Source organism: Camelina sativa, chromosome 1 (genome assembly GCF_030686135.1).
Source record: "Camelina sativa cultivar CO46 ecotype springtype chromosome 1, ASM3068613v1".
Classification (NCBI taxonomy): Eukaryota; Viridiplantae; Streptophyta; class Magnoliopsida; order Brassicales; family Brassicaceae; genus Camelina; species Camelina sativa.
Window position 1 is genome coordinate 1,860,285 of NC_141880.1, and position 25,980 is coordinate 1,886,264.

The following is a 25,980-nucleotide window of genomic DNA, read 5'->3' on the forward strand; positions in this document are numbered from 1 at the left end:
AAGACTTGGGGGATATCTCACAATGATCATTAAACTAATCAAAGCTCTCAGTACACAATCCGGCTACAACCAATATCTTCATATCTCATGTGGATCATTCAATCATCTAAATACAAAGAAGCAAAAGACTACAAGTCTTCACTATTCCAATTCTTTGCTTCATTTATTCATCCCAGAAAAAAAAAAAGAATGTTTGTATTAGAATATTTTCATGTACTGATAGGTGATAAATCGAGATCTTTCCCAGTGCCAATCATACATACTTGCAAGCTTGTCCTTCCTTTGCCTAGAAGCTTTGGTGGTTGGTGGCAAACAGATTTTGCAGAGTCTCAAGGACTTTTCAATTTACCTTTAGTGAGAAACAGACTTCTACGGATAGCTAGAATGAGAATCCATGTCGTTGCAGTGATTTTCTCCTTGATCATCAATAGCAATGCTGAGCTCAAGACAGTCTTCAGGATCTGAGCCTGCAAGCCCTTAAAAAACCCTAACATCCCTTCTTTTCTCCATATATCATAGACAACCCCTGAAATTGTTTTCCTTGTTCTTCTTATGGGCTTCTTAGTTTCGTTTTCCTGAGAGTTATCCGCAGCTTGAATCATCACCTTGCACCTGCAAAAGTTCAGGCCAGTATAATGTCTGAATAAGCCAGAGTCTGAAAAATTATTGTGACTTGAGAAGCTTATCAAGCACAGATAGTTTAATCTATATCAAGACAATAATTCACTAGGTTAATCAAGAATACGAGTAATCTTTGTCCAAAAGGTAATACCTGATTGCTGGATATGTGAGCACGGTGGCAACACTTTTGGAGACCGCACCTAACACAAATGCCATAAAGGCAGAGAGCACTACCGGAGAAGAAGTAGAACCATTCTCGGCTTTTGCGTTCTTCTGCTTAAGAAGGTGCTGTTTGAGCTGATCGAACACTGTATACTGCAAATAGTAGTCAGCTGTTTCAGTCAGTCATGTGTCTAGGTAACAAACTGCAGTAAGTGAGCCATACGAGTTGGTAGCTCATGGCTTTAAAATGAGAAAACTACCTGAATTGCAGGATTAGAAGTCAATAAAAGAGAGATCCCTAGGCCATCAAATGCATCTCCCCATGTACCCTCTGTTAAGGTCTTCCACAACCCTTTTGATTCCCCAAACTCACTCGTCTGCATCCTTGATGAAGCTGTGTCTAGAGGCTACACAAAGAAGATAAGACTCAAAGGCATCATTCACTGATACTGCAACGAACACATAACATCACATAATAATAGTGTAGGAAACAAGACCTTGATTTCTCATTTCAACACCAAAGATTACAAATTTCTCATCTTTTACCAAAAATAAAAGAGGAACTATATAAAAATATATAACAACGTAAGCCTATATCTCAGGATTCATTCAAATTAAAGCATACCTGAATTAAGAGAGAAGTACAAGCCCCAGCAGCAGCAGCAATGAGCAAGTTCGCCTTGGTTCCAATTGATTTAGAACCAGTCCTTTCACTATGAACCCTCTTGAAATAGCTATAGCTATAAAAATAGATGAACTGAGAAATGAAAGACTGAAAATTCTTGGTACCAAGGCCTTGATACAGCGAAAAGACTTGTCCTTTAGATATTGCCTCCCACATAACATCTGAAAGATATCTGCAAAATATCATCACCCACCCAAAAAACAAAAAAACCCATTACCACATATACAAACCGATGCATCCAAATCAAGAGGAGTGAAGCAAACAAATTCGAGGGAAAGAAATCAAAACCTGTATTTTTGCTGACCTCGAGCTCGAACCTCGGCTTGAAACTTTGATTTGCATGTATCAAGTGGATACAAGATCGTTGTGCTCAGAAGCGACCCAATGGCTCCGGAGGTTGCTTCCGACACAGATTCCAAATCGACACCCATCTCTCCGATCTGGTACAGCGACGAACAAGATAGAGAGAGAGTTTCAGAATTGGGTAGGTAGCGTAAGCGATCATATATGATTATGCCTCGCCTCGGGAGTTTAAACAGACGTGAGAGTGTTAACGGCGTTAACGTCGTCCGTTATATTTGGATGTGATGCTTCCCCACTTACAAATGTGTACATTATGGTAGAGACTACTAGAGACATCACCTTTTCTTAGTAACGTGATTATGTTCCAACTCATTGGATCTGAATCAAGAAGAATGTAGTAATGCACATTGATAGTTTGATACATACATTTTTAAATGGACCAAAACAAACACACACAAACAGATACCGTGATTGAAATTTTCAGTTAATTTTGAGGAAAAAAAATAAAAATAAAATAAGGATTTTGCAAATACATTTCTGCTTTTCTTCTTCTCCTTCTAGAGATGACAAGAAGAAGAAAAAAGAGCTTACTATAAACTGAACGTCCCCTTTGTATTCTGGAACACTTGCTCGGCGATACTAGCATCGAGTTTTATAATCTCTAGGTTAGACTTATGGTAGCTCCCAATGCCTCTCACACCATCGGCTATGATGCTATTGAACCCGATGGCTACAGCTGCTTCTGCTTTTGCCCCATACACCAACTTCTGTTCACAACCGATCAAGACGAAGTTTCAGAAAGAGGAAACAAAAAAAATAGAAACAAGTTTTCAAATTTCACTTTGTTATAGTTCTTCTTATTACCTTCAGTCTTGAGAGATGGATGGCTCCAAAACACATTGGACAAGGCTCGCAGGATGCGTAAATCTCGCATTCCGATAGCTTAATTTGGTTCAGTTTCTTGCATGCCTGCGTGTTTGCCCAAAATATCATATAACTTGAAACAGGATTTTGCAAAATGTGCAACATTCCACAACAATGTGACTTAAAAGATGAAACCAATCCTGTTTTGTATCTTGAATATCACTACCTCTCTAATGGCTATCATTTCAGCATGTGCAGTAGGGTCTTTGTTTATCAAAACCATATTGTGGCAGCTCACAATGATTTCATCCTTATGAACAATAACCGCTCCAAACGGGCGGCCATGGCCACACTCGACTCCAATATATGCTTCTTCAACAGCTTGGGCTAACAACTTGTGGTCCCTATCATTTGCAGCTGATCAAATTGTCAAAAAAGGAGAGAAATTATGTGAAGATTTTATATACATAAACGTAAACATAAACAATGATCAGTGAATGATAACTATGATTATGTGTTAGCCAACAAACTTCATGAATTGATAAGCTAGATATGTGAATATATAATATATATATATATATATCTGTATTTGGAGGTATAAACTTACTTTAGGCCAATGCCATAGTGCCGAAAACTATGTGCTTCTGTTCATTGCGATTACATTAGGAAAAGTAAGTATTTGTCTGTATCAAAACTTCTTGGTGACCAGCAGATGCAGAAGCCACGTACATGGTTCCATCTTTTGGTTTCACAAAGCTACATAGTCCAGTCAATCACAGAGCAATCAGTCACAATCAATCACCGGTGAAGAAGACAACAAAACTCAAAAGAGCTTGTGTCTAATAAAGTCATTATCCCCTAAAAATTCCCAACACAAACATGTGGTGGTGGATAAATAAAAACTATGGTACTCTTCTTGATCCTTCTTTCCAAATTACCAAACATTCTTAATACGGAAACTAATCTGGACCCAAATTTCAAACCAAAGACTAGATTTTTTTTATATATATCTGTCGTCTTAGCTTAATCAACAGACTCGTTCTGAATCAAAAAACATCTCTTTCCTACTTGTTAGCTATCAATTAACACCCATTAACCAACCAAAAAAAAAAGAATGAAACATTGATTGTTACCAGCGAACTCGACTGTGGCATCATGGCCTGGATCTGGAACAGACTGCGACCGCCACAAAAGCAAAACAAAAACTAGATCAGATCAAAAGAATCATTATGCCTCATTTGCAAGTTAATCGAGAAATCTGATCAGCTTACTTACCGGTACAGAAGCAGAGTCTTTCTGGCTGTCGGTGATCGTGTTTTCGCCGGGCATCATCTTGTAATGCTCTTTGCCGATCGTCCCCCGTCGACTCTCATTGTTAGTGGAGCAAAGTGGGCCATAAAACTGAGCTATTTCGGCCCAATGGGCTTTTCCGGGAACGAAGGGTGCCATCCCTCAGAAAACTCTTTCTCATCTAGAAGCATCATCCCAATTTTTGGCATTATTCTATTAGACTACATATCCCGCCCATTTTCATATAGTATAGTATGTATCACGTCACAATTGTAATTCATACTAAGATTCTAATTAGACCCCTTTTTTTTATAATTTTGATTGTGTTACATAGGGCATATAATTATATACTATTTCACAAATTCAAATCTAACAACATATCTACTATGTACGGGTGTTATTGTGTTCTCCAGATTTGATTCCCATATGTGTTTAAGATTGAAACTTTTTTTTTTTGTTTGTATTATTAATTAAATAAATTAGCAAATAAAGGATATAATTTGTTAAATTCAAGATAAAGATATTCAAAAATAAATGCATGTAATTAAAAGCTTTGAACCTGAAAAGGGTAAAAAACAGAAGAATACCAAGAGAAACCAGTTGTATCCACGTCAAGATCATCAATCTCGTTCGTCCGATCCTCTTCCACAAACGCTAATTTCACCGTTAATATTCACTAATTAGTAGACACATGGCCAACTTACTTGAAATGGTTTACTCAGTGCTTATCAATATATATAATAAAAAGATCAAGAAGCTTTTTTTTTTTTCTTCTTCTTTTGTATTTTCTCATCCTTCACAACCTTTGTTAACGTCCCTTGGCTTTATAAACCCTTTTGATCACTTCAAAGTTTATCTACTAAACTGTTTCTGAGACTATGTAAGATTCTGATAATCTCTATGATCACTTTATCACTCTTTCTCTGTTTCAGTAATTTCATCTTGTGGGTTGTATAATAAGTCATCTCCTTTTCAACTTACGATACCTGTTACTTGATTCTTGAGACTCTATATTCTCAAGATTATGCCTTAGTAATTTGACTGACATAGGCCATTTTATTTAGGCTCCTTTTCTGTTTTATGTCTTACATGATCTGAATGTATTTGATGTTGTTTAGTGTTTACAAAACCAGATAATGTGGAATAGTGTAAGAGATTCTCGTGGCTCGCCGAAACCGATGAGAATAGCTGTGGTTGGTGAAAAGGGCACTGGAAAATCAAGCTTGATTATGGCTGCAGCAAGAAATACTTTCCATCCAAACATTGCTTCTCTGTTACCTTACACCAATTTACCTTCTGAATTTTTTCCTGACCGTATGCCCGCCACTGTTATCGACACTTCTTCAAGGTAAATCTGTTCTCCTAATTCTATCCATTGGCATCAAAAAGGGTATGCATCTTATTTTTGATAAGGTTAAGACAGAGGAGACTGAACTTTTGGTATACTATTTTTTTTGATTAACCGGGGTTAATCCCAGTCGAAATCCGGTCTAATCCCTGAGGCTTATAGAAAGCCGGGTATGTATATAATTAAAGAAAAGGTCAAAGAAGGAACCACTACAATATTTTCGTAGATGGTAAAACTCGATCCTTGGCCTTACACATATGCGAGTCCTCAACCCAATCTAACAAACCACTCAAAACCACTCGCCCTTGGTAAGAAACGGAAATGTATTACTATTGAGTATTGATGTCTCGTTTATAAAATCTGCAGACTGGGAGATAAGGGAAAAGTAGTTAAGGAAGTTAAGCAAGCAGATGCAATTGTTTTGACATTTGCATTCGATAGACTAGAGACTCTTGACCGTTTGAGTGATCACTGGCTTCCTCTGTTTCGACAACTAGAGGTTAAATTTGTGTTCTTTCTTCGCTTTCATTAATCACTTTGTGAGTGGAAAACTGTAGAGCTTATGCTCATTCACCTGAAGTTTCTCAATCATTCTTATTAAAATTTGTCATGTTACTCTTTTATTGAACAGGTGAGAGTTCCTATCATAGTGGCAGGTTATATTGTCGACAGCAATGAAGCTTGTGATCAAATCAGCATTGAACAAATAACGTCACCTATGATGCAACAATATCGAGAGGTCGAAACATCTATCCAGTGGTCTGCTCAGAGGCTAAATGAGGTCCCTTTGCCTAACCTTTTAGGCATTTCAAGAACATTCCCATAGCTAAAAGTTGGATCTTTGTGATTAATCACTTCTAAGCTTCTTCTGTAGGCTAAAAAAGTTCTCTACTATGCACAAAAAGCGGTTATTCACCCAGTAGGACCTGTGTTTAATCAAGAAACCAACTCACTGAAGCCGCGCTGTATCGCTGCCTTAAAACGTATCTTTATACTTTCTGACCAAAACAAGGATGGGACTCTCAGTGACGCCGAGTTAAACAAGCTTCAGGTTTCTTCTTATTATTCCCTCCCTTACGTTGCCACAATGTTCTTCTTGAGTGCTTTTATCAAACATTTAAATTTCAAAAAAAAAACAGGTGAAATGCTTCGATATACCATTGGTGCCTTCTGAAATTAAACAAATGAAAAAAGAAATGCAAGTCAAGTGTCCACAAGGAGTTGACGAAGACGAAGAACTCACACTGTATGGTTTCTTGTTTCTAAACACACGGTTTATCGAAGAAGCAAGAATCCAAACACTATGGACTATACTTAGGAAATTCGGGTATAATAACAATCTAAGACTTGCAGATGATTTGATTCCTTACTCGTCAATCAAACGCCAGGCTGATCAGGTAAAGAAAATTCTGCAGAAATTAATATAACTCATTTATTTGTTGCTGTGTCTGATCAGGCAACTCTTTTTGTCATTGTGTAGAGTGTGGAGCTAACTAATGTAGCTATTGAATTCTTATGGGATGTCTATGAATTTTTCGATCATGACTCTGTAAGTTCTTCTTTTTCTAATATATGTCTTAGGTTTCATTATTTACTTGTGGATTCTCTAAATCTGATGTTAATTAATTTCTTAGGACAATAAATTGGAACCTCATGAGATGGGATATCTCTTTGAAACTGCACCTGAAAGGTAACATTTTTCACATTTCAAAAGCATGCGAGGTGTGATTATAATGTTCATTCATTTGCTTCTGTGTTAATCCATTTTTTTCATCATATATGACAGTCCTTGGAATGAAGCTCCTTATAAGGATGCCTCAGAGGAAACTAAGGGTGGAGGAGTATCTTTTGAAGCTTTCCTCTCACTGGTAATCAAAACAAAGTCTTTTTAATGGATGATTTTAAGAGGAACCCACTTTAAAATTTTACATTTTCCCCTAAATCTTTCCTATCTTTGCAGTGGTCATTGATGACACTAATTGATCCAGCTAGGACTCTGGAATATTTGATGTACATTAGATTCCCATATGATCTATCTTCAGCGGTTCGCGTAACTAGGAAGAGAGTTCTAGATCGCAATGAGAAGAAATCCGAAAGAAAAGTTGTTCAGTGTTTTGTCTTTGGCCCCAAGAATGCTGGGAAATCTGCATTGCTCAATCAGTTTATCGGAAGGTCAGTACATTTTTCTTAACTCAGTTCAAGAAATCAAACTTATAGAGCTTTGGAGTCTGATCATACGAATCTCAGGTCATACGATGATGACAGCAAGAACAACAATGGATCAACTGATGAACGTTATGCTGTAAATATAGTCAAAGAATCTTGTGTGATTGCAAGGACAGATAAAACACTGGTGCTGAAGAAAATTAGAATTCAAGAAGATGGATCCATGTTATCAACTGAAGCATTGGCTGCTTGTGATGTAGCAATCTTCATCTATGATTCTTCTCATGAGTCCTCTTGGAACAGAGCCATTGATTTGCTTGCTGAGGTTGCAACCAGTGCCAAAGATGCCGGTTACGTCTTTCCTTGCTTAATGGTTGCAGCAAAAACTGATCTTGATTCATTCCCAATGGCGATTCAAGAAACAACTAGAGTAATATATGTCTTCTTGGTTTTCATACAGATTAAAATATAGAAGTTGATCAATATGGCATACACTGATCTTTGCAGGTTACACAAGATATAGGGATTGATGCTCCAATACCAATCAGCTCTAAACTAGGAGACTTCGATAACTTATTTCGCAAGATCTTAACCGCAGCAGAACATCCTCATTTGAATATTCCAGAGATTGAGTCAAAGAAGAAAAAGAGTCGCAAGCTAATCATCAACAAATCTCTACTGGCGGTTTCAAGTATGTTAAGTTCTTGGATTCCAAAATGTTTGGTCAAATGCTTCTGTATCTCATCATGATTCCCAAATGTTTTAACAGTCGGCACAGCGGCTTTAATCGCTGGGATAGCTTCATTCCGTCTCTACACCGCAAGAAAGCAGAGTTAACTCTTAACTGAAGAAAGATCCAGACCTGCAGATTCCATTGTAGATGCCTTGTTCAATAAGCAATAAATTATTATTATTTTCTCTTCCTCCTCATCATTTTTCAGAACAGTTGAAAACAAATTGAAAAAAGAAGATTTAGGCATTGTTCTTTTTTCTAGTAAAATTTACACATCTATTTACCCTCACAAATAAACGAATTGTATAAAAGAAAGCCAAAAAAAAAAACTAAATCCAAAGTGCCAATTTCACCCACTGGAACAAGAAACAGCATTAGAGCCATAGCTAATAGCTTGCAAGCTCGAATGAGTCATATTCGTCATCCACCTCCTTGGAACTCCCTTTGATTCACCAGCCAGATTATATGCATACGATCTCCACTCGTTTTCACCATCTTTACAAGAACTCATAAACCCTAATCTTCTCGCCTTCTGTGTCCTCTCAAGAACAATGAGACTAGAGAAAGTCGAAAAACTATTACCAACAAAAATATCTGCTCTCAAACACACCTCATAGTCTATAGCTGATTGAATCAAATATGAATACTTTCCATAAATCTCCTCTTTAACCCCAAGCTTCTTCTTCTCAAACGGTATTAATCCGTCTCTCCAACCCGTCAACACAGATGAGTCTTCTTCTTTTGCTTCCAAGAGAGTATCTGCTACTGCAAGGTAAAGAACTGTTGGAGTCTTTAAACCGGGAATGTTCCCTACTCTCTCCATAATCTCGCTTTTGCTACTACAAATCTCTGAGACCTTTTTACGTTGCTCTAGTTTCTTACAATGTATCATCCAATCTATCTCTATCCTCATGTGAACCGCAACAAAAGGTATCGGACCGGGGATCTCGGTTTTGGATTCGAGTTTGGCTCTTTCTGCCTCACCTGCTTCTCGGATTTTCATCACAACTTTATCTGCTTCCCTTGAGATTTCATCAACCACAACCATACACTCAAAGACCTTAGCATAGTCTTCTACAGGCCAATGATCATGCCACAAGAACGGGTTCTTCCCTATGACACGGATCACTTCAAACTCATCGATGGACTCGTTACGTGCGGAGTGTTTCAGCTGTTCCAAGTCTCTTTCAACCGTCCATCTTCTTCCACTACCTTTCTCTAGATCAAACACATGTGCTCTGTTTCTAACATCAGAGAACTGAGAAATCCGCACAAACCCTGAGCAGAGAGAGTTGAATCTTTCAAACTGAAACACTTTATCAAAAGGAATGGGGCGCAGCTTATCGACTTCCTTGTAGAACAAGGAAGAACTTAGACTAGGCATGAGAAGCGTCCTGTTCATCAATCTCGCCGTCAAGCAAGCTCGAGCGAAAGCTATCTTCTGATTGTTTAGTCCCCAGACGATCTGAGGAACCTCGAGAAACTTATCAGCTCGGATTCCATCTGTTAAGGAGGAGGAGGAATCTGACATGTGACGAGCTCGAATCAATAAGCTACCGTTGAGAGCGTTTCTGGGAGAGTAAGAGAGTAACAGAGCTCTGTAGAACAGAGCAATACCAACAAGAACAAGACATTTGCAAGCAACAGAGTTTGAAAAAAGTCTCAGATTCTTGCAACTCAACGGAGAATTCATCCCCTATGAGAGAGACCAAACTGTAACTAATCCCTTCAGATTCAAAAAAAAATCCAAAATTTCCAGAAGAAAACAGAATCTGGGTCGAGTCGAAAAAACCTGCATCCAATAGAATTAATTAGAGTAAATCAGAACATGCATGCAATTGCAGAGATAAGAACCCTAAAATACCAGAAGGCAAAAAGTTTGAAACTTTATTGCAAATCATCAGGGGGGGGGGGATAAGTTAAATTCTGAAACTTTGACATGCAAATCGATTTCAGAAGAGAGAGAGAGAGATATGTAACATACATAAAAAAGAACACTTGACGAAGAAACTGAGATGGTCAGAGAAATTCGAATCTCTCCTTATCGATCAAAAATCGCATCTTTTTTTTGGTTTGCAGGTGAAAAAAACTCAAAACGCACATAAAAAGCCTTACAATTTTAGAAGGAACCAAAACTTAAAAGAAAAAAAAAAGAAGCCAGAGAAAGAAAGATGAGACAAATATGGCTTAACCTTTTTATTTAATGTCAGATGATTTTGGTTTCCCTAATCTCTCACACTAATTTGAAGAAGAGACAAATAAAAACACAATTAACCCAGAAATAGAACTAAATGTAAACTGACGATTAATAATATTTGCTCAAATCACGGATTATGAGTTTTTCTTTTTTGGAGAACGCTTTAAAGCAAAGCAAAGCGACGCGACGAGAGAATCAATAAGTATAATTTATTTAATTTTTTAAAAAAAAGCTTATCGTAAATCACTGACAAGTATATGCACAAATTTAGGTTTCGATCGAGTAGACGAAAATTTTTAATTAAAAGAAATAAATATTGAGGAAAAAAATGGGAGCGGAAGAAGCTTCTTGAACAGAATCACGGAGAGAAGTGCCAAAAAAAAAAAAGGGCAAATATTATTAAGAGAAATCTTGTGAATATAATAAAAGATTGGATATTATTATTATATTGTGGTAAGTGTTTGGTGAAATTTATAGTTTTTTAAAGTTCACGCGTTTCAGTCTAATTATGAGTTTACAACGTCCTACTCTAATACCGATGCATCATTATTGGGAATTTTTTCCCTTTAAAGCAACAAAATATTAATATAATATCTTTTCCCTAAAATTTGTTTGTTGTTGTTTACTTGTTAAAAGAAAAAAAAGATAGAAAAAGAGTGGTATATATAAATTCTTTAAATGTTGATAATGTCATAATGGCCTCGAACAAGTCGCTATTGTTCGTTTCTTTGTCAACTTCATAATCTAACCAACTGTTTATAATGGAGTATAAAATATAAGTAGATAACCTTTTTTTATCATTTATATTTTTCAAGTACTAAAAAAAATACTTATCAAAAAGTTTCATTCGTTAGTTGATTTTCCAAATTCTAGACTTGGGTTTATCTGACGTGATTGACAAAAAAAAAAAAAAAAAAAAAAGGGTTTATCTGACGTTATTCACACGATGCTAATTTTGTTTCTCAACCACGATGGTATAATGGTATTGGTTTGAGTCTAACTATTCACAACTACACAATCAAATTTGGACCCAAAAAAGAAATTAAAAATAAATAATAATAATAATAAATTTTTCAGTACATCAAATCACGATGGATGTGTTGACTGACAACATATAAGAAGCTTCTGATCTTTCGAACGATTCCATTTTTTTTACGATCCCTTTTAATCAATTCAAGGAGCACATGGACACATGCAGTAGCTAATTATCGTTTATCACGATGCGACATCGTTTTCAAGCCACTTTGCCATTGTTGCCTCCCGTTTTTTTTTGCTCATTTTTCCCCCATCTCAAAACTAATGCCACTGAAACTTGAAAGTACATTTTTGCGTCTTGATTCATTCATAAGTCAACGAGACAAAAGAGTAGCAATTATTAGGTTGTCAAAAGTAAAAAAAAAAGACTGTTTTCGGAAAATTTTGTTTTGCATTAACGTCTACTATTTGGTATTTAGATTCATATTAGCCACCAAAGAAGCTAAATTATCACGTGCAGCTAAAATAAAATAAGAGTTGAAATACCATGCAAGTATTTTAAATTTTTAAATGGTTGGCAGAAATGAGTATCACACTTTTTCATTAATGCTTTGCGCAACATGGAACCGACTATAGGAAACTCAAACGCAATTTCAACAAACTCAGGCTGTGAATGAAAACCACAAAAAGCGGATTTCAAAGCGTTTTTCACAAAAAAGCGCTTTCTTTACACCATTTATAAGTTGTGTTACTATTTGCGTTTCTCCCAAAAAAGAAAAAAAAAACAAATGCGGTTTTGACTTTTGGTTAAAGACTTGTACCGCTTTCTCAGTTTGATACACCATTTACCTAACTGTTTTTCTTAAAAAACGCCAATGTATATATTTTAGATTTTTATTATAATAATAATTAAATATATGTTTATTAACCTTACACAAAAGTTTCGTTAGACCATTGATTCCTGACTCGGAAACGGAATCAGAAGTGACCAGAATAGCTTGAAAGCATGATGGAATCGCGATTCTTGAAAAATACAATATGGAAGTTCAAAGGAATCGCTCCAGGAAAATACAATCTGAAGTTCAAAGGAATCGCAAGATTCCGATCTGAAAACGTATGAGAAATGAATGGAAGCATTATGACCGAAGCCACTTGTGAAGTGAATCTTTGTATGTTGATTGTTCACTTACACGAGATGAAATGCATTAATTTTGAGTTTAAATAAAAACAAACATATAAAGTATTGTATTAAAAAGAATAAAAACCATAGACGGCTATAAATAAATAGTATAAGCAAACAAAAGGGAGAAGAAGAAGCATAACTAGGGTTTTCAAACATGTGGCTTGTTTTTCATATTTTCATTTAAAAAAAAATAACCAGTATTTATATGGCAATAATAAACGTGTATACATATATTGTTTATATGGTATGACAAAGCCTTAATAATAGAAAGAAAATGTTTGCAAAAAGGAAGATAATATAGAAAGAAGATTTTCTTTATCAAAAATATTCAAAACAACAAATTTTCTTAGTATATTTATTTCCTGTTTTTGTGCTTATATTGTTAAAAGAATTTTGATAATTTGTTTCTCTAACAAAAATGTAGATTAAAAATAATAAGTTTGTTGAATACTTTTTCCCAACAATTTTTTAGTATCTTTTTAGAATATATATAATATGAATTTTGTACTGCAAATTGTTTTTCACCAATCAAACATTATTTTGTACCGCTTATTTTAAAGTAACCGTACTTGTCCCGTATATACATTTGTCCCGCACGTATCGCAGTTGAACCGTAACGTACTTGATTTTTTTTGTTCCGCACTACTAAATACGCGATTATCATTCGGACCCTCCATATGTATCCCATAGGATAACAACTAGTTTTGTGTGTGATTGGGAACCCAATGTTAAGGTGGTTGATTACAAGATATATTTATGTACAGTCAAAGATAACGGAAAGTGTGGTTTTGTTTTGGGTTAAGGAAAAATGTAATGGTTAAAAAATGTTATTTTTCAATATATCTAATTATGTAGGTATAATTATATGCACGGTTTTCATACGCGTATCCTACTCGTATCGAATCTGTCAAATGTCAATCACACTCGCAATACCGCCGAAACCACTTTAGAACAAATATTTGCGGGGAAGTTTTAGTCCGCATTAATGTTTGCTATTACTATTTAAGTTCTTCTAACTAACCATATAGGGGTTAGCAAATTGTACGAAATCGGTAGTAACAATTTAGTGTGTAGGTAAATAATTCTGACTATGAATTAGATTAGTTCGGAGGCATGGAGGTCTTGATTAGTGCTAAAGTCTACCTAGTTCGGCTAGTTGGTTTTGTCAAATTTTAATCATGATATCTGGATTAGGTTTGGGCCAGACATTTAGCGGACTAATTATTTTGGACCGGACTTGTCGAGGGCCGAAATTGTCTCAACGACGACGAATTAATTCAAACCGTCATTGGTATGGTTGTGAATGGATTTTCAGGTAAATTAATTCGTCAGAATCTCCGTTAAATTAAATTGCTTCGTCTTAGGCAGAACTAAAAGGTCAAACTTACTGCTGTTAGTCTAATAAAATACTCTCCCTGTTTTTTAGTTGTCATTCTAAAATAAAAGTTTTTAAATGTATGTTTGGTAAAAATATCAATTTTGTCCATACTATTTTATTGCTTTGACCAATAAAAAAATTAGAAAATGTATTAAAAAAGGAGTATAATAGAGTATTAATCTATTTTCTTAATTTGTATGTAAAGCTCTAGAACGATGAGTAAAAAAAACGGGAGCGAGTATACAATTTGGATATTGTCATTTATGATAAGTGGTAACATAAATGTTTTGTTTGATCTCTTTGATGTTAGAAAAAATTGTTTGGACTTGTCGGAAAAATACGTGTTCGACTTTAGAATCAATTAAAGCCCAATGGGTCTTTCTCTTTTCAGCTCAAGCCCGTTATAAGAATCAATGGCAGAGCAGAGCAGACGTTGTAACGTTTGTCTTGGTCTTGGGGCCTCCTCCGACTCTGTTTGCTAAAACGTTTGCAACTCTTCGATTGATTACTAAATTACCCCTAATGTTTATAAAAACAAACAACCAGACAAAAAAGGTTACTAACGGGTTTTTCTTTTCCTTTTCGGGTTAACGGTTGAACCGGATGGTTAGCAGCTTTTCCTTGGTTTGTGAATTTGACAGACTCGAACATTCTAGAAACCAAATAATTAAACCGAAATTATACATTAAACCGGATTGGAACAAATATAATATAGATTCTCTGTTATTGAGAAGTTCAAACGAAAATCAAAGAGATATGATTATTAATGAGAGAAAACTTAGTATTAAACAAGATCTGAGAGAAATGATTATTGAAGGAAACAAGATAAATTACAAACCAAACTCTAAGAAATGATTATTGAAGGACACAAGACAAATTACAAACCAAACTTTAAGAAATAATTATTGAAGGAAATGATTAAACGTCTCGAGCATGAGCAACTTCAACGTCTTCGGTCTTTCCAAGGAAGTCTGGACAACTTGAAACACATCAGGAAGAAAGCGAAAACACAAGTTAGTACAAACCTCCAACTCCAGTAAGGTACCACCTTGTCTGTGGGTGTAGTTGTGGTTTCGAGACGGCCAACAAGCATGACGGCGATGACTAGGAGACTATCAGATATGCCAAGTTGAACCGGATGGTTAGCAGTTTTTCCTTGGTTTGTGAATTTGACAGACTCAAACATTTTAGAAACCAAATAATTAAACCAAAATTGCACATTAAACTAGATTGGAACAAATACAATATAGATTCTCCGTTATTAAGAAGTTCAAACGAAAATCAAAGAGAGATGATTATTAATGAGAGAAAGTATTAAACAAGATGGAGATTCGAGAGAAATGATTATTGAATCAAACTTAATATTAAAAATAAAAAACATTAAAATATACTAATCTGACCTCTTTGAAATAAGTCATCTTGAATTGTTTTGAATTCATGTGCAATATCGCTTTCAGCGTTTGCTTTCCAACCTCAATAGATTGAAATTCATTGTTAATTACCATATATATTTTATTAGTAGAAGTACATTTTGTACATTGTTCAAAATTATTCACTTAATTACTGAAATTGCAACTAACATTATGTACAAAAAATGATTAATCACAATTTAAAATGACAATTTTGGATTTTTTATTTAAAAACAAAAATAAATTCGTTTTTACTAATTAATTTATTGAAGAAAATATTAAATTCCCTCAGAATCTCCGTTAAACCAAAATAACGTCGTTATCATTAGAAGAATAAGACAAAAAAAAAAAATTGAACCCAACAAGAATCAAACTGCATACCTTTAAGACTCATAACAAACTCTCTACTATTGAGCCACAATAACATTATGATGTTATACTAATCAGAGATGTATATATATATATATGTAGACAATCGATTAAAAATAGCAAAGCCAAAAATAATGTTATATGTGTGTAATGTATTTATAAAATATATGTTATTATATCATTACTCTATATATATATTAAATTTTAGTGTATAATATATATATATATATATAATATAAAGAGTAAAAATTAAATATTTTACAAATACCAAATGAAATGTATGATCAATATGTCTTCTTTGGTATATATATGCAAAAAGCCATATTTAAAATCTACACTCTTTATCCTGATGAATAAGATATTAATTTAAATATATGCACACTATGAATTATATATTTTATTTACTATTTTATAATTAAAAATTTATATTAGTTTTTGCTCTTTCTATTTTATATCTATTATATTCTAAAACGTTAATATATATATATATATATATATAAATTAATGATATGATAACATATATATTATATATATTACATATAACCGATTGTTTAAGTATAAATATATTTCTGTTTGTAAAAATACAAAGAAATGTAATTGTGGCTCAATGGTAGAGAGTTTGTTTTGAGTTTGAAAGGTAAGCAGTTTGATTCTTGTTAGGCTCAAATTATGACATTTCAGAAATTGATGCTTATTTTTACCACAATTTGAAAGTTGGAGATTTTTTTTGACATTTGTCCCTTTAAAGATTCATTGTTATAAAGTAGTGTGACAGATATCACTTGCTCAATGAGAAAAGAATTGTTTAGATTCCAAACTTCACTAGGTTTTAGTTCTTGTTTTTAGGTTATTGCACATGAGTGATGAATCAATGACAAAACACATTAGGTTGACAACAAACTGATGAAAAGACGATCTAAACAATGTTTCTTTTTTTCCCTCTTTTGGGGTTTGTTATATATTAAATCGCTTGGCAGCCACAAGTTATCTCTCCAAGAACTGTTCTGAGTTTTCTTGAGTCACAAGGCACCGTTTCTCTCTGCAACATGATACAGTGTTTCTCGAAAGTCTCCGTTGTAATATTTAGTCTGAAATCAACGTCGAACAAGAACGTCCTCTCCAGAGTATTCATCTCTTCAGTGCTCACTCCTCCGATTTTCGCATAATACGCGTTGTTATAACACCTGAACTCCAGATAGAAATTAAACAACATATATATCACTAAACTCTGGTTACAATATATAATCTACCGTATGAGAGATTTTTGTTTTGATTAAGAAGATACTAACTTGCGTTCCAAGAATTTGGCTGCTACCAAGAGACTGGTAATGAGAAGACGGTGAACGTTGAGTAACGTGAGACGACGAGGCATACTTGTAGCCTCTGGTCTCTGTAAATACCTAATGATGTAAGCAAAAGCTGTGACGAAGCACGCAGGGCTACACTGAGCGTACCTATGGATTCTCTCTGTGTAACGATAAATGCTCATCGATGGTGCTTTTGATCCGTGGAACATAGTGATCTCGTCATCCCTGTCGCCATGAGATTCGAAGATAAGAACGTAACTTCTAGAAACTATATATACAAGAGAAATCTCAATTCAGAAGTTAATAAACTAAACTTGTTGTGTCTTGTGTGGTGTGGTTTTTTGTTCTTCTGGATCATCTTCTCAAGGATAGAAGCGAGAAGGGTTATGACTCGAGGAGGGGTAGAATCAGAAGGCTGATCAGAATCTTCTAAAAGACCTAACCATTGGAATAGTGATGTGTTTGTGGAGTTCTTAGAAGTTTCCATTTTGTGTTGGAACCAGATCGAGAGAGCCTTAGATCATCTCTCTGTTTTTTTGCTCGAGGTAGCGGAAGTAGTGTAAATGGAAGGAAATTAGTAAAGTTGAACGTCTTTTGTTAAAGTTTTGCCACTTTAGATTCTTTTCTTTGAGATAAAGTAACGTGTACTCGTGTAGTATCTTGTTCAAGTAGTGTATATGTAGGGGATATTCTGGGGGCCGAGCCGATCGATTGTTTTGTTTTGGACGGCTAACCACAGTTTCGTCCATAGAAACCATCAAGGCATCAACCATATGTGCTCAAGCTAAGTCTGAATTCTTAACAACTTCAGGTGAAATATGGATGCATCAACCACAGATTTTGATCATATAATAGTTTGACCAAAAATATTAAATAGTAATACATCATCCAGAGATATGTCTATTTCCTTATTTCCCCCATACGTTAAATGCATATGATCAAAATCTGTGAAAGATAATGTAATAAGGATGAAAGTATTAGTCAAATTTCATCTTTAAATGCTTTTATGTCATGAAAAGGCAAGAAACTGAGAAGTGAGGACTTAAAAGCAAAAGAAGTAATTACCTAATTGGTAGCCCAACTTTTATTAGAGTTTTATGAAATTGGTGATATTGCTTATTGGCTTTAAGATAACACTACAAAGTTCCATGGAAAGTAGACAAGTCCAAAACGTCCACTACTACATGGAGATCCACATAACAAGTTAACTATCATTTTTGGCCAATATCTTAATTTTGATGGATTTTTTTTTTTTCTAAAGTTAAATTTTCTGACCGAGATTGTTGCATATTAAAGGAAAAAAAAGTTATCTCTAGGTCTCTTTTGGTTTGAATCAATTTTTGGTTATATGGGTTGTAAAAGTGTGACTCCACTACACCAAATTGCTTTTGGTTTTCGTTTTAAATTTGTTGGTTATGTGAAATACCTCTGATTGATAGCTAAATTACACCCACACTTGATAAATTATCTGAAAGAATAACTTATCAACATCACACAAATTAAACACATCAGAAATCAAAGAATATCTGATTGAATTACAAAGTAAGTCTTACTAGATTCTCCCCATCGAGAATCTTTTAGGAACCAAAACCGGACGCTGTTTCAATCCACTCACCATCTCATGATCATCACACTTGGCCACACTTTTCCTGCTCTTCATTGGAGACACCAGCCTCATCGCTAGTCTCGATGGCGAAAACGACCTCCTGAACTTTGCAGCCGTTGACAGCTTCTGCGACTTGTTCACCCTAGTAGGAGAAATCGAAGCTTTGGGTGACTTCTTATGAAAGTTACCATTTCTTGCTGGAGAAAGAAATGCTTGAAGCGTGACTCTTTTTGGAGAAATGGACGATTTACGGGCCGAGTTACAGCCATTTCTCGTAGGAGTAAATGATCTTCTGAGCTTAGCTGCTGTTGATAGCTTTGGAGACCTCTTTCCCAAGTTTCTAACAGGAGAAATCGACGCCGTAGGTGACCTCCGAGCCAAGTTACTGCCATTTCTTGTAGGAGAAACCAAGACCTTAGGTGGGCTCTTGATCTTGACCTGAAACTTAGATGCTGATGTGGGAGGAGGAGATTTGATCAAGAACTTGTGAGGCGTCTCCTTATTGTTCTTGATGCTTGATATCTCAGTTCTGGCTATGACCGGAGACATTGTTCTACTGAACTTGGCCTGTTGTGTAGCGGTACCGGAAATAAACAGAGGGTTTGGAAAAAGAACCGCCTTTTTAACCCAAGGTTTGTGCTTTGGTGAAACCCTGTTAGTCAAATGACGAAAGCTATTGTCACCATTTCCCTTGACTTGAACCTTCTCTGCTGTTTTCTGTGGAGAGATGGTTCTGAACACAATTCTTGAGCGAGCCCTTTGTAGAGAAGGAGGATAATCTGATTCTGATCGTCTGTTCTGCTTCTCTCTCTTCCTTCTCGCTTTGATGTTGGTACTACCAGTTTCAGGGTTCTGTTCCCGGGATTTGCGTTGTGTCTCGGGTGTTTTAGGTCCATCATCTTCTTCTGACATTGCTAATCTCCTGGTCTTTCTACTCTCCTTTGGTGCTATGGCTTCTACAATGTCCCTTGTGACCTGTGAGGCTTGTAAGATTTCATTCACAGTCTCACCAAGTAGCATTGCTGGGAGTGACATTTTCCTCCAGTCTCCTCCTGTATATATTACACAAAATAAATTATACATTGCACATTCACACAGAAACAATTGACTAACTTGGTGAAAGAAGGAGCTTATAATCCATAACCTAATAACAATTGTACAACATTACCAAACACAATCGATTATCATTTGACAGCCTGTGGTGTGTGTGATCCATTATTATAAATGCATAATGCTTGTGTGTAGATGTTGTGAGAATGAGATAGAGCTATTACCTGGTGAGGAAGCTGGAAACTTCCCTACTGGAGATTTCTTATGAGTAGCATTCTTGATCCTACAACAACAATGTAACAAGGTAAGAGTAATGAAAACCTGAATACAAATAATTGAGGTTTTGTTTCTTTTGATTTGATTTTACCTTAGAGTCTCTTGCTTGCATCTAAGGCTAGTCTTCAGATAAGTTCTGGTACTTCGAGGGCTAAGGTTAACTCCAGAGACAACTTTGGTACCTCCAGCAATTGTGTATTGTAGCTCTTGCAGTCTTTCCATACATTTGTCAACCTTCGCATTTCATAACAAAATTGACCATAATCAGCTAATGTTAAGATCCCAAATCCAATAGTTCATAGTCTAATTAACAAGAACACATCAACTGAAATAAAGTTATACAATAATTAAAAGAAAGATCCTTTTTAAACTTGGGGACAGATGATCGAAATGGTATTAATTTGCAGTGGGTTCAGTTACTAATTAAAAGCTTAAAACATAGTGGGAAGGAGCCTTAGAACTGGAGCGTTTGCAAGGATAACAAAATAATTAAAAAGTTGTAAACTTTATGCTAACCTTGTAGTATTAAATTGGGAAAAAAATACCTTGCTGATAGTTTCCTTGAGAAGATCTGAGTTGAGAGATGGCACCACCATCGTCACTTTCCTCTGCTTTTGTGGGGTTCTTGCAACCATCTTCTTCTTCTATATACTTTTCTTGCAATTCTCGCTAAATTAACCCCAAAACAAAAACAAAAAAAAAACTCTCTCTTTCGCCCTCACAATTGAAAACTGGGTTTCGAAGATATAAAAAAAAAAGCTCAAACCTTTGCAATTATAAAACCACCCATAAGATCCTCACTACCACCAACAGCTTCAAGAAACCCAGATCTCTCTTTCTCTCTCCTTTACTCGATCTCAATATCTCTAGAATGTCTTTTTTTTTAGGTTACGGACAAGAACATAAACGCGAAGCCTCTCTTCGGTTTGGGTCTGTCTATTTGGTGAATGTCTGAACGCAAAGTCAAAACAGAGGCACGGGAACTGAGAGAGAGGCAGAGCGGATAAAGGGGTTTACTTTCGTAACGGATCTTTCGTCATTTATTATTATTATTTTTAATTTAATATTTCTTTTGGTCCCAATCCAACGGTCTATTATTACTACCCTACTACAATAACGGCTCTATTTTTTTTTGTTTTTTTTTTTGTTTTTTGGTTTGCCAATTCTTCTTGGAAAACAATTACATTGGGTGTTTAACCTTTAAACTAATCAAAAACAAGATTATAATCTTCAGACATGAAGGGAATTTAGTATATTACTTTTCTTTTTAATCTCCAAAAATGTTAATGTCAGCTACTAAATACAGTGAGAAAACTGAAGGATGATAGGTTCGAACACGCAAACTCATACACAAGCCAACTCGGCTAGTGAAGATTTTCAAAGATAATCATCCACTCAAATAGATAATATATTTAATAAATTTGCTCTGGACATCAATACTACTTTTTATCCAAAAAAGAAAATAGAAGATGTTAATACAATTAATATATATTGCCTCTAATATGGATTAATATTTGGAAAAACATCCCGTGTAAGGTAGTTTTATTTAAGACATCCATAGTATACTTGTTGTTTCTTATTGTGAATATAGACTTCAAAATTCTCTTTTGTCTTCCATTATTAGTCTTTTCAAACCAAATAAGTTTATGAGATTATTCTACTGCTTTCAACTTTTGTTTTCATGTGCTACAAATTATTTACTTTAGAACATGTAAAGTACAACCGATATAACTCAAAAGTGTTAATATATGATGATATTATTTTCTTAAATATTGTTTTTTTTTTTGTTTTTGGCAAATTTTCAATTTTAATTAATTGATTCTTACTCATGGAAATTTAACTAAAATGAATCTTTAACCCACACAACAATATCTCATTCTAGATTGGTTGAATAACACATGATTTTGTATTTCCAAATCTATTAAAATTATAGAACCAATAACCCCATATTAGACTGAATGATTTGAGTTTTATTTTTAATATGATTTTGATGATTCAATCTAACATTTTAAGTGAGACCATTGGATACATTATAGCTGCGTCCACTGACGGAGTGACCCATTATGTGGTAGGACTTGAATATTAAACCATGGATGTTCACAATTCTGGATAAATGAAAATGTAACCAATACTACATATTAGTCTCTGAATCATCATAATGAACAGAGTACATACACACAAATATTTGTGTAGAAGTGCGGCAACAAGTTTTGTTCCAAGTTCATGGAACACTTAGTTTTCTTCCATCTTTCCCTGCTTTCTCAAAAACAATATGAATAGTACAATGGCCTCTACCGTTTCATGGTGATATCTCTCGATGTGACCTTGTGGATAGAGATTTTCACATTTGATCACTGTTACATCCCAGATTCTTCTGGTTATATTTTAGAACTCACTAGCAGTCATCTTGGAGAATGTTCAACTCTATTGGTTCAAACTTCAGAACCAGTCTACATGTTTTCCTGAAGATTCAGGTTGTTTCTTCTTTGGCTTCTGGTACCGATTGTTCTCAAACTGAGCTTTGGTGATAAGAGCATAGAGAAGCTCTGCTTCCGCAGAACAATCGTAAGGTTTGTCCAAGACACTGGACTTAGAACAATAAGTGAGTATTCACAATTACAGAGAATATCTCAAGGAGAGTAGAGAGAAGCATATACCTGTCAAGTAACTCTTCTAGAACAATCTTTTGTGATGGTGTGACATAATGTATGCAATTTCTTGGACACTGGTTAACTGCAGATTGTACATGGTAATCTTCGCCATATCCTGTTCATAACACACCGGATATATTATTAGAAGAGACATAGCTATGTAGAAGGCAAATGCGGAGGAAGTAACCCATCCAGACCTTGGGACATTGCCCGAGCTGTTCCAGTTGAATCACATGAGAAGACCTGAGGAGCTGTTTTAAAGCATGGGTACGAACATCCTGCAGTTGGAGAAAGAGATAAGTCTACATATTAACACACCTGCTCTAAACTTCTCTCAAAAAGACGTTCAGGAAGCAACTAGTAGAGCTAATTTCAAAGACGAGGAAGAAAGCTTGGTACTTTTCCCAACACAGAGGACTTCATTCACAAACACGTCAAGTGCCTCACACTCTGGATGGTCAAAAGGGTCTAAGCATTCTCTGAAAATGCAATTCACATAAAGAAAAACAACATCAGTTGGTTATTTTGGGTCGCATTCCAAAACAATTTCTATGTTGTGAAAGAGTATACCCTTCAATTATCTCTGACCGGCTATAATTTGTTAACATCTGCAAAGAATAATAGTACTGAGCCACTTTAAGTTACAACCAAATCTGCTCATATAGTGTTGAACAAGTCTTAGTAACCTCATATGCATGGATTATGCGACGGATCATAATATCAGAGTTGCTTCCCTCTTTGTTTACATCAGGATGGTATTGTTTCACCTTTACAAAGCACAAAGTAGTCAACAAGACTGATACATATGAAAAATCCAAAACTTGAGAATCGAGGAGGGGACGAAAAGTTAAAGTGTGTAAAGAACAACTCAGAAACCCATTTACAAATCGTATCAAAAGGAAATACTAAGCGGAAAGAAAAGTACAGATTAGTGATTCTTGGATGCATACTTTGGCACGAAAAGCTGCCTTTAGCTCGGAAGATGAGCAGTTTGGCTCTACGCCAAGTATAGAGTACGGTGAAGAGCTAGAGAGTGGATCTTCTCTGCTTTTCTCTCTGCAACTGGGGATGAATCGCTGAGAATTTGAATTTCTTGAATTGGAGAAGAAAGAGATTCTAGGTACCGAAGCAAATACACGAAGTCCTTCCATTGTATCTCTAACCTTGTCTCTTCCCTAAGTTTGTCCCTTTAAGGCGTTAACCGGTGACCAGACAAATGTCCATATATTAAGATAGAGAGACAAAACAGTGAAGCCTCTGTTTCAGCTAGAGAGGTCTTCAACTACCAAAAATCAAACTTTACAAGACTCCATGGATATTCTCTATTCTTGATATGTATATTGAGAGAAGGCTTTAAGGAATTAAGACACTTGTGCCGTTTCTGTCATCTCCTGTATGACAGAGAATAAACCTCTTATCCGGTCTGTAACCTTCGTCCACCATAATCGGAAACAATTCAGACAGAACATCATATATAGCCTCTGCTTGTGGATGTAGTTTGTCCCCAACCACAAAGCTGTGTGTTTTATTCTCAACTTCAATCGAACTTATGCCTGTTTCTTTAGTCACTCCCATTGATTTCATTCTCTTGATCGTCTTCGCCCTCTCCTTCCATTTCCCTCTGGATGAGTAAATGTTGGCCATCAAGATATGGGCTGCTGAGCTATCAGGTGCAGTTTGAATTAACTGTTCAGCTGCATATTCCCCTACTTCTGTTTCACCATGGAAACTACAAGCTCCAAGCAATGCTTGCCAAATTTTACAATCAGGCTTGATAGGCAATGCGTCTATAAAGCTCTTTGCTTCTTTCATAAGACCAGCACGACCAAACATGTCAATAATACAGGCATAATGCTCTGTCCTAGGCTCGATCCCATGGAAATTTTGCATCACGTTTAAGAGTTCTCGGCCTTTATCGATCAACCCTACATGGCTACAAGCATGAAGTAGAGATAGAAAGGTAACATCTGTCGGCTTCACGTCTTGTGTAATCATCTCTTCGTATAGTTTCAAGGCAGCTAATCCATGACCATGGCGAGCAAACGCTGCAATCATCGAGTTCCATGAAACATAGTTCCTCTTAGGCATACGTCTAAAGACAGTTAGTGAATCAGTCAGATCTCCACATTTTGAGTACATATTAATGAGTCCATTGTTGACAAAGGTGTTACCGGAGAATTTTCGTTTGATAACCAAAGAATGCAGTTGCTTGCCTAGACCCAGAGAGTTATCGACAAACGAAACTCCAAGAACAGCTGAGACTACATTTGCATCAATCTCTACACCAGCTTGAAGCATTCTAATGAAGAACTGTATAGCTTCTTCCTCTGACCCATTTTGTGCTAAACCAACTAATATCACAGTCATGGAAACTTCGTCAACTTCTTCAGTGGACTCAAAAATCTTCCACGCATCTTCAATGCTTCCACATTTAGAGTACATGTCCATTAGCGCACTCTCAATGCATAATTCTGATTCAATCCCAAATTTCCACAAAAGGGCATGAATCTGTTGCCCTTCCATTATCCTCTGTGAGGCTGAACAAGCAGCAAGAGCACTCAAATAAGTTACTGAGTTTGGATGGACCAATCCTCTACGCATCAAACTAAACAGGCTTAGACCATCTTCATGTAACTCATTCTCTATCAGACCCGAAACCGCAGCTGTCCATGTGATGACATTTCTATGTGATGCCATCTCATCAAAAACCCGTCTCGCAGAAACCGGACACCCACATTTGAAATAGGATGTGATCAGTTTGTTCCCCACAGATATGTCCTTGTCATAATAGCCACATAAAACTGCTAAAGCGTGAATCATCTTGGTCACCAAACAAAACTCTGGCGTAACACAAACTGATAAAACAATCGTCAAGGTCGCTTGATCAAACCCACCAGACCCAAGCATTCGTTTAAGCAATACAAAACCAGACTCGGTCTCTCTGTTCCTCAGAAACCCGTAAAACAGTATATTCTGCGATATAACATCTCTTATAGGCATTTCGTCGAACAACTGGAGCGCATCAACTAACTTCCCACATTTCACATACTGAGAAAGCAAAGAGTTCCAAACGACAAGAGCATTTCGATGGATGTCAGCATCTACAGGCTCGAAAAACTCAGGATTCTTGATAATGGAAGCATGGAGACAAGGACCCAGATGAGGAAACCAGCCTTCTCTGCCGCAGATGGATAAGAGAAGGCTCATATCGACATGATTGAGGAGAAAAGTGGAGACTTGATAACTTGGGGTTTGCCGGATTAGGAGTTTCGAAGGGGACAAAACGGTAGACAAACAAAGAGGAAGGTGAGAGGTCAGTTTCTGAATCATCCATCTCGAGTTCATTCGCCACCCGTAGAATCGAGTATCCCGATCGTTAATTTCAGATTTTGGGAGGTTGGGTTGAA

The 25,980-nt window shown here is 35.9% G+C and overlaps 7 protein-coding genes and 1 pseudogene across 13 annotated transcripts; 1 reads left to right on the forward strand and 7 right to left on the reverse strand.

Annotated features, from left to right (window-relative positions):
* Positions 1 to 5: 5 nt before the first annotated feature.
* LOC104710413 (peroxisomal adenine nucleotide carrier 1) lies at positions 6 to 2,040 on the reverse strand. Its single transcript, XM_010427043.3, has 5 exons — positions 1,757 to 2,040; positions 1,409 to 1,640; positions 1,044 to 1,190; positions 773 to 936; positions 6 to 612 (listed from the first exon to the last, which is right to left on the reverse strand). The coding sequence occupies exons 1-5, from the start codon at positions 1,897 to 1,899 to the stop codon at positions 330 to 332; spliced, it is 969 nt and encodes a 322-aa protein (XP_010425345.1). The 5' UTR covers positions 1,900 to 2,040; the 3' UTR covers positions 6 to 329.
* A 110-nt stretch (positions 2,041 to 2,150) lies between these two features.
* On the reverse strand, positions 2,151 to 4,139 carry LOC104710496 (guanosine deaminase). 5 transcript variants are annotated; one of them, XR_015565011.1, is made up of 6 exons: positions 3,911 to 4,139; positions 3,769 to 3,811; positions 3,243 to 3,279; positions 2,862 to 3,052; positions 2,636 to 2,740; positions 2,151 to 2,538 (listed from the first exon to the last, which is right to left on the reverse strand). XR_015565011.1 is itself a non-coding variant. In XM_010427145.3 (6 exons), exons 1-6 carry the CDS (start codon positions 3,965 to 3,967, stop codon positions 2,362 to 2,364), a joined length of 597 nt encoding a protein of 198 aa, XP_010425447.2. In that variant the 5' UTR covers positions 3,968 to 4,066; the 3' UTR covers positions 2,151 to 2,361. The 5 variants fall into 5 exon arrangements, 4 of the variants coding, with proteins under 4 accessions (XP_010425447.2, XP_087319785.1, XP_010425578.1 ...); XM_010427145.3 differs by having other exon boundaries at positions 2,862 to 3,039; positions 3,911 to 4,066; XM_087463659.1 differs by having other exon boundaries at positions 3,243 to 3,391; positions 3,911 to 4,006.
* A 563-nt stretch (positions 4,140 to 4,702) lies between these two features.
* Positions 4,703 to 8,526, forward strand: LOC104710706 (mitochondrial Rho GTPase 3). Of its 2 annotated transcripts, none has more exons than XM_087463276.1 (13): positions 4,703 to 4,805; positions 5,044 to 5,273; positions 5,640 to 5,772; positions 5,905 to 6,054; positions 6,148 to 6,324; positions 6,413 to 6,670; positions 6,754 to 6,822; positions 6,908 to 6,963; positions 7,060 to 7,141; positions 7,234 to 7,445; positions 7,521 to 7,869; positions 7,947 to 8,130; positions 8,209 to 8,526. In XM_087463276.1, the coding sequence occupies exons 2-13, from the start codon at positions 5,062 to 5,064 to the stop codon at positions 8,274 to 8,276; spliced, it is 1,950 nt and encodes a 649-aa protein (XP_087319402.1). In that variant the 5' UTR covers positions 4,703 to 4,805; positions 5,044 to 5,061; the 3' UTR covers positions 8,277 to 8,526. The 2 variants fall into 2 exon arrangements, with proteins under 2 accessions (XP_087319402.1, XP_010425682.2); XM_010427380.3 differs by having other exon boundaries at positions 4,707 to 4,805; positions 5,059 to 5,273.
* On the reverse strand, positions 8,328 to 10,805 carry LOC104710792 (O-fucosyltransferase 23). Of its 2 annotated transcripts, none has more exons than XM_010427475.3 (2): positions 10,157 to 10,805; positions 8,328 to 9,964 (listed from the first exon to the last, which is right to left on the reverse strand). In XM_010427475.3, exon 2 carries the CDS (start codon positions 9,863 to 9,865, stop codon positions 8,522 to 8,524), a length of 1,344 nt encoding a protein of 447 aa, XP_010425777.1. In that variant the 5' UTR covers positions 9,866 to 9,964; positions 10,157 to 10,805; the 3' UTR covers positions 8,328 to 8,521. The 2 variants fall into 2 exon arrangements, with proteins under 2 accessions (XP_010425777.1, XP_010425883.1); XM_010427581.3 differs by having other exon boundaries at positions 10,365 to 10,756.
* Positions 10,806 to 16,473: 5,668 nt separating this feature from the next.
* On the reverse strand, positions 16,474 to 17,642 carry LOC104710987 (cyclin-P3-1). The gene is made up of 3 exons (XM_010427680.3): positions 17,305 to 17,642; positions 16,973 to 17,215; positions 16,474 to 16,867 (listed from the first exon to the last, which is right to left on the reverse strand). Exons 1-3 carry the CDS (start codon positions 17,475 to 17,477, stop codon positions 16,645 to 16,647), a joined length of 639 nt encoding a protein of 212 aa, XP_010425982.2. The 5' UTR covers positions 17,478 to 17,642; the 3' UTR covers positions 16,474 to 16,644.
* A 761-nt stretch (positions 17,643 to 18,403) lies between these two features.
* On the reverse strand, positions 18,404 to 21,151 carry LOC104711075 (microtubule-binding protein TANGLED-like). The gene is made up of 4 exons (XM_010427780.3): positions 20,468 to 21,151; positions 20,014 to 20,156; positions 19,871 to 19,929; positions 18,404 to 19,648 (listed from the first exon to the last, which is right to left on the reverse strand). The coding sequence occupies exons 1-4, from the start codon at positions 20,555 to 20,557 to the stop codon at positions 18,543 to 18,545; spliced, it is 1,398 nt and encodes a 465-aa protein (XP_010426082.2). The 5' UTR covers positions 20,558 to 21,151; the 3' UTR covers positions 18,404 to 18,542.
* Positions 21,152 to 21,986: 835 nt separating this feature from the next.
* Positions 21,987 to 25,920, reverse strand: LOC104711311 (chaperone protein dnaJ C76, chloroplastic). The gene is made up of 7 exons (XM_087463957.1): positions 23,524 to 25,920; positions 23,260 to 23,340; positions 23,144 to 23,181; positions 22,973 to 23,052; positions 22,771 to 22,851; positions 22,580 to 22,688; positions 21,987 to 22,506 (listed from the first exon to the last, which is right to left on the reverse strand). The coding sequence occupies exons 1-7, from the start codon at positions 23,722 to 23,724 to the stop codon at positions 22,362 to 22,364; spliced, it is 735 nt and encodes a 244-aa protein (XP_087320083.1). The 5' UTR covers positions 23,725 to 25,920; the 3' UTR covers positions 21,987 to 22,361.
* Positions 23,779 to 25,918, reverse strand: LOC147949461 (pentatricopeptide repeat-containing protein At3g05340 pseudogene; annotated as a pseudogene).
* Positions 25,921 to 25,980: the final 60 nt, after the last annotated feature.

Excerpts from the sequence above, each read along its gene's own strand:
- LOC104710987 (XM_010427680.3), bottom strand. The coding sequence starts at position 17,477 with ATGGAAACTTCTAAGAACTCCACAAACACATCACTATTCCAATGGTTA. Across the intron at positions 17,216-17,304 it reads CACCACACAAGACACAACAA|GGATGACGAGATCACTATGT; the intron begins GTTTAGTTTATT and ends TCATGGCGACAG. Across the intron at positions 16,868-16,972 it reads GCCAAATTCTTGGAACGCAA|GTGTTATAACAACGCGTATT; the intron begins GTTAGTATCTTC and ends TCTGGAGTTCAG.
- LOC104710706 (XM_087463276.1), top strand. The coding sequence starts at position 5,062 with ATGTGGAATAGTGTAAGAGATTCTCGTGGCTCGCCGAAACCGATGAGA. Across the intron at positions 7,142-7,233 it reads TTGAAGCTTTCCTCTCACTG|TGGTCATTGATGACACTAAT; the intron begins GTAATCAAAACA and ends CTATCTTTGCAG. Across the intron at positions 7,870-7,946 it reads CGATTCAAGAAACAACTAGA|GTTACACAAGATATAGGGAT; the intron begins GTAATATATGTC and ends TGATCTTTGCAG.
- LOC104710792 (XM_010427475.3), bottom strand. The coding sequence starts at position 9,865 with ATGAATTCTCCGTTGAGTTGCAAGAATCTGAGACTTTTTTCAAACTCT.
- LOC104710496 (XM_010427145.3), bottom strand. The coding sequence starts at position 3,967 with ATGATGCCCGGCGAAAACACGATCACCGACAGCCAGAAAGACTCTGCT. Across the intron at positions 3,812-3,910 it reads AAGACTCTGCTTCTGTACCG|TCTGTTCCAGATCCAGGCCA; the intron begins GTAAGTAAGCTG and ends TGGCGGTCGCAG. Across the intron at positions 2,741-2,861 it reads AAATGATAGCCATTAGAGAG|GCATGCAAGAAACTGAACCA; the intron begins GTAGTGATATTC and ends GCAAACACGCAG.
- LOC104711311 (XM_087463957.1), bottom strand. The coding sequence starts at position 23,724 with ATGGAAGGACTTCGTGTATTTGCTTCGGTACCTAGAATCTCTTTCTTC. Across the intron at positions 23,341-23,523 it reads AGGCAGCTTTTCGTGCCAAA|GTGAAACAATACCATCCTGA; the intron begins GTATGCATCCAA and ends TGCTTTGTAAAG. Across the intron at positions 23,053-23,143 it reads CGGTCAGAGATAATTGAAGG|AGAATGCTTAGACCCTTTTG; the intron begins GTATACTCTTTC and ends TTGCATTTTCAG.
- LOC104711075 (XM_010427780.3), bottom strand. The coding sequence starts at position 20,557 with ATGGTTGCAAGAACCCCACAAAAGCAGAGGAAAGTGACGATGGTGGTG. Across the intron at positions 20,157-20,467 it reads TCAAGGAAACTATCAGCAAG|GTTGACAAATGTATGGAAAG; the intron begins GTATTTTTTTCC and ends TGAAATGCGAAG. Across the intron at positions 19,649-19,870 it reads GTTTCCAGCTTCCTCACCAG|GAGGAGACTGGAGGAAAATG; the intron begins GTAATAGCTCTA and ends TAATATATACAG.
- LOC104710413 (XM_010427043.3), bottom strand. The coding sequence starts at position 1,899 with ATGGGTGTCGATTTGGAATCTGTGTCGGAAGCAACCTCCGGAGCCATT. Across the intron at positions 1,641-1,756 it reads CGAGGTCAGCAAAAATACAG|ATATCTTTCAGATGTTATGT; the intron begins GTTTTGATTTCT and ends GATATTTTGCAG. Across the intron at positions 1,191-1,408 it reads GTACTTCTCTCTTAATTCAG|CCTCTAGACACAGCTTCATC; the intron begins GTATGCTTTAAT and ends TTCTTTGTGTAG.